At 44.3% G+C, this 4,455-nt stretch overlaps 1 protein-coding gene across 2 annotated transcripts in view; it reads right to left on the minus strand.

The window, feature by feature from the left end:
- LOC112137322 (interleukin enhancer-binding factor 3) overlaps window positions 1-4,049 on the minus strand; it is a 27,543-nt gene extending 23,494 nt beyond the window's left edge. The window contains exons 1-4 of one of the 2 annotated variants that reach the window (XR_002917521.2): window positions 3,886-4,049; window positions 3,402-3,515; window positions 1,229-1,340; window positions 428-621 (exon numbers count right to left, since the gene is read on the minus strand). Coding sequence is in view for 1 of the 2 variants with exons in the window: in XM_024259574.1 (XP_024115342.1) it covers window positions 428-621; window positions 1,229-1,340; window positions 3,402-3,514 (419 nt within the window). In the remaining variant the exon portion in view is untranslated. The remainder of the gene's footprint in view (window positions 1-427; window positions 622-1,228; window positions 1,341-3,401; window positions 3,516-3,885) is intronic. The other variant, XM_024259574.1, reaches the window with a different exon arrangement.
- Window positions 4,050-4,455: the final 406 nt, after the last annotated feature.

A 4,455-nucleotide genomic window follows, 5' to 3' on the forward strand; every position in this document is an offset into this window, starting at 1 on the left:
CACCCCACACTCCAGACAACCGCCTGCCCCCACCGCGAAGGTCCAGGGGGGGGAGCAGGACAGGGGCCGCCCACCCCCGCAAACCGATTTTTTAATTTTCTGCCCTGATAAACATGCAGGCGAGTTTAAATCGATTTTTTACCAATTCACGAAAAATTGTCACATCTTTATCCGTGACTTTTTTTTTGGCTGCTGCGACTTAAACTTCGACCTATAGTCTGAAAAATGCAGTAAACTCAAACTCATGTACTAAATAGCCAAACGATCTTCATTAGAAACAGAAGCAGTGTGGAGACCAACTCAAACAGGAATCCTGCCATGTAAAAACGACTGTGGATGCTACTCTCTGTCATATCATAAATGCCTCACTCCAGCAGTCAGGTTTGACAGTGAACCTGGCAGCACAAAGAATGACACAGGTGCTGACCTCTCGGCCTTGGCGGGGTCACCGTCAGTCTTTGGCGCGTCAATCTGGTCAGACGCAGCCTTGAGAGCACACTCCACATGAGAAACGATGGTCTGCACGGCCTCCAGGTCCTCTGCTGACGGATACACCTCAGAGTGTTTGGCCATCATGATGCGGTCGTGGGCGCTGATGTGTTTGGGGGGGGCGACGGGTTCCTGAAGGGGCATTAAAAAGTAAATCGGAGAAAAACAAGTCTCACTCTCATCATCTTATGATCTATTTTCAAAGCGTTCCCAGTGTTCTTTTCATAATGATGATGTCATCTTAGCAAAAAAAAAAAAAAAAAAAAAAAACTGTGCTTTTTTCTAGAACTTTGTTTCTGCAGAGCTGCAGGAGTGCATTAAAAATCTGCCTCCAAACTGTGGCCGGACTGTTGGTGTGGAGCAACCCCGCCCCCCTTCCCACTGTTAGGAGCTCGGAGCAGGGAGCTTGTGGCCCTGCCCAGCATATTTACTAGGTCACAAAGGAGCTCTTTTTCAATCAAATTTTTTTCATCTGCTACAGATTCTCAACTATTCGAACAAAGAAATAAAATGTAAAACTTAATTTTCATCATATATGTCCTCCATCATGAGAAAAATGCCACAAAAACATGATTTTTTTTAGAGCGGGGTTTTTCCACAAAAACCAACACCATTGTGTCACAAATAGTCTAACTGCAATCCAGCAAGTAGCAGAAACTTTTTTTCTGAAGGGAGATCGATCCATCAGGAGAGCAAAACTAAAATGAGCAACAGAGAAAAATGTGGAACCAAGTGTTACCTCAACCTGTGGTTTTTCCTCCATGGTCCCGATTGAAGCGACGTATTCATGATAGTGCCGCAGGTCCTCCTCGTAACACAGACAGTCATACCAGTACCGCAGCTCTTCATACCTGCAGGGAGAAGAGCACAGAGCAAGCGGTGAAAACAGGGATGCTGCTCACCTCGGCTGGACAGGCAGATGTTTACTCCGGTGTGTTGGGAGTCAGACACGGGGTTGATCACATGCCAGAAATTTTAAAGACCTACTCAGATGAAAACTGTGTTTTTAGCATGTTATTGTGCTGGCTTATCGATGATAGAAGATATACAGTGCATCCGGAACACAGCGCCCCACATTTTATTATGTCAAAACCTTATTTCAAAATCAGTTTTCTTCCTGAAAAAAAAAATCTATTTAAAAAAGCATAATGACAATGTGATAAAGTTATCATGAAATTGTTGCAAATGTATTAAAAACAAATAAAAACTGAAAAATGACATGTCCACAAGTATTCCCAGCCTTTTTCTCAGTACTTAGGTGCTGAACATTTGGAATCAATTCCAGCCTCAAGTGGTTTTAAATTTGACGCCACCAGCTTGACACATCTTTCTTTGGATAGTTTTGCCCATTCCCCTTTGCAGTACCTCTCAATCTCCATCAAGTTGGATGGGAAGCGTTGATCACTCCATAGATGTTCAATCGGATTCAGGTCTGGGTTCTGGGCTCAGAGTTGTTCTGAAGCCACTCCTTCCATATCTTGGCGGTGTGCTTTGGATCATTGTCTTGCTGAAAGATGAACCGTCGTCCCAGTCTGAGGTCAAGAACACTCTGGAGCAGATTTTCATCCAGGATGTCTTAGTCAGCTTTCCCTCTATCCTGACCAGTCTTCCTTCACCACAGCATGATGCTGCCACCACCATGGTTCACTGTAGGGATGGGATTGGCCTGCTGATGAGCGGTCCTAGTTTTCTCCAAGCATAACCCCTCGCTTACACCGCCAGCGTCACGGCTCAGTTGCGTGTGCCGTAGTCTTTTCCTAACATTAAAAGTGCGAGAGGAACTTCCACTGCAGGCGTTCTCGTCCTGCGTCTGCAGACTGACCTCTGCGTCGCTGCGAATCCTTTTCGTTTGGTTCAAATTTTGATGGACGCTGCAGCTGATCGTCATCACTTTCGGTGAAGTTGGGGCTATTCATGACTTAAACAGGAAACCACGGGAGCGAATTTAAAGTGCATCCGGTATATTTTCAAAATAAAACGAAGTTTCTGCTGAACTCGCTGGTTTCAGCGTGTCGTAAACATTACGTAATTTACGTGTTACTCAAAGTGTGTTGCAGCACAGCGTTGTCAGTCATAACCATGGGCAACGAGAAGTTGATCATAGAGATCCAGCACTACTCTGTCTGGGCTGAGCTTTCACAGGCTGTGGCTGGAGCAGCAGCCAGTGTAAGCCATCGGCTGTAGCTAGTCCACTCCCGCAACGCAACAGAGCTGTGGCGCTGGCAGTGTAAGCCCGGGGTAATCCCTTCCATTCACTTCAAAAGGTCTGCTTTGTTCTGGTCAGACCACAGAATGTGTTTCTCATGGTGTGGTTCAGGAGACTTTTCGTAAACTCCAGACGGACCTCGATGTGCTTTTTAGTAAGAAAGGGCTCCCTTTTTAATACATTTGCAGCAAATTCGAGATTTTTTTTCAGGTAGAAAACTGATGTAATTCATTTTGAAATAAGGCTGTGACAAAATGTGGCAGAAGTGAGGCACTGTGAATACTTTCCGGATAGATAAAGATAATTAAGATGAAAACATGATCGGAGTGGGGCTTTAATGTTCCTCAAACCATGTGTTTTACCACTCCTACAATCACAGATGGGGTTTTTGTTGCTAAACTCATGTCCCAGTGCCGCAACTTGGACCAATCTGATCCATTTAGACAGAGCTTAAAGGAACTGCATCTATTTTTTAGAAAATATTATTCTAATTCATTCCATGTTGGATAAGACAATGCAACCGTCTGGGCTGTAAATGTTGATGTGCAGATTTGTTGTGTTTTCTTTATTGTCATGTGTCTCATAAACTGTAAAGACATTCAGACCTGGCTGAGGTGCTGTGGGGGTTCTGGAGTAACCAGGAGCAGCTGGCAGCTCGTGAAGGTCATGCGGTGTAGTGCGTGCACGTGCGGGTCGGTCAGAGTACCTGTCATAGTCCTCGGGCAGGAGCCGGTGGCCCCGCTGGATCACGCTGTCCCAGTACAGCAGCTCTTCGTAGGCCTGTTGTTCGTCCCATCCCAGCAAGTGAACGGCCGCCATGCTGTCGCGACAGTGACTCCAGTTCATTTACATTCATGTCCGGCCTGATACGGACCAACATCTATGAACGACAGCACGCTACCTGGACACGCACGGGTGAAATGGACTGCTAGTATTAGCGGCTAATGAGTTAGCGGGGCCGCAGACGTGCACAGACGGTTAAATAAAATACAAATCGAACATAAACCAACAGATAGCATCATCATGAACTAAACCAGGGAATGTTTAATTGAAACTAAAGCGATAACTTCCCAAATCGGGGCGAATTATCGAGTTGGTTGGAGTGTTTACACAACTAGCTAACGTTAGCGTCCAGCTGCACGCGCTTGCTTCGGCGCCGTTCCGTTAAAAGCTGTGATATCATCGCTTACCAGAGTCGCAGAAAAGATGCAGACTTGTTGACTTTAACAACTCGGCAGCTTTTTGAGAATTTCTGAGGCTTCAAGACACTCCGTTATTTTCCTTTCATGAACTGTAGGTTAAGGCTATGATATCCAGCTCGGTGACACAACAGCGCCCCCTGCTGCTCCGGAGTTTGAATCGTGTTTCAACGAGGAATGGGCAATTCTTTGAATTTGGATGTCGATCCGATACCAAGCAATTACAGGGCTAAAATTGCCGATATTGATACCAATATTTTGTCCTTGGAATATTGTGATTATAGAATAATCTAGGACACACACCACATTTTGTTAATTAAGTGTAAAAGAAAACACAGGACAGAGACTTTTGGCCAATAAATGTGAATCAACAAATTACAACAATCTGAACTGACATCATACATCAACTATAGAACATGCATGTTTGTAATAGCCTAGTGCAATACTGTAATACCAATAAGAAAACAGTGAATAGTGCAAAAAATAAAATAAAAAGCCACAATGTAACACAATTCAACATATATATATATATATATATATATATATATATATATATATATA

The sequence above is a fragment of the Oryzias melastigma genome, linkage group LG1, assembly GCF_002922805.2.
Source record: "Oryzias melastigma strain HK-1 linkage group LG1, ASM292280v2, whole genome shotgun sequence".
Taxonomy (NCBI): Eukaryota; Metazoa; Chordata; class Actinopteri; order Beloniformes; family Adrianichthyidae; genus Oryzias; species Oryzias melastigma.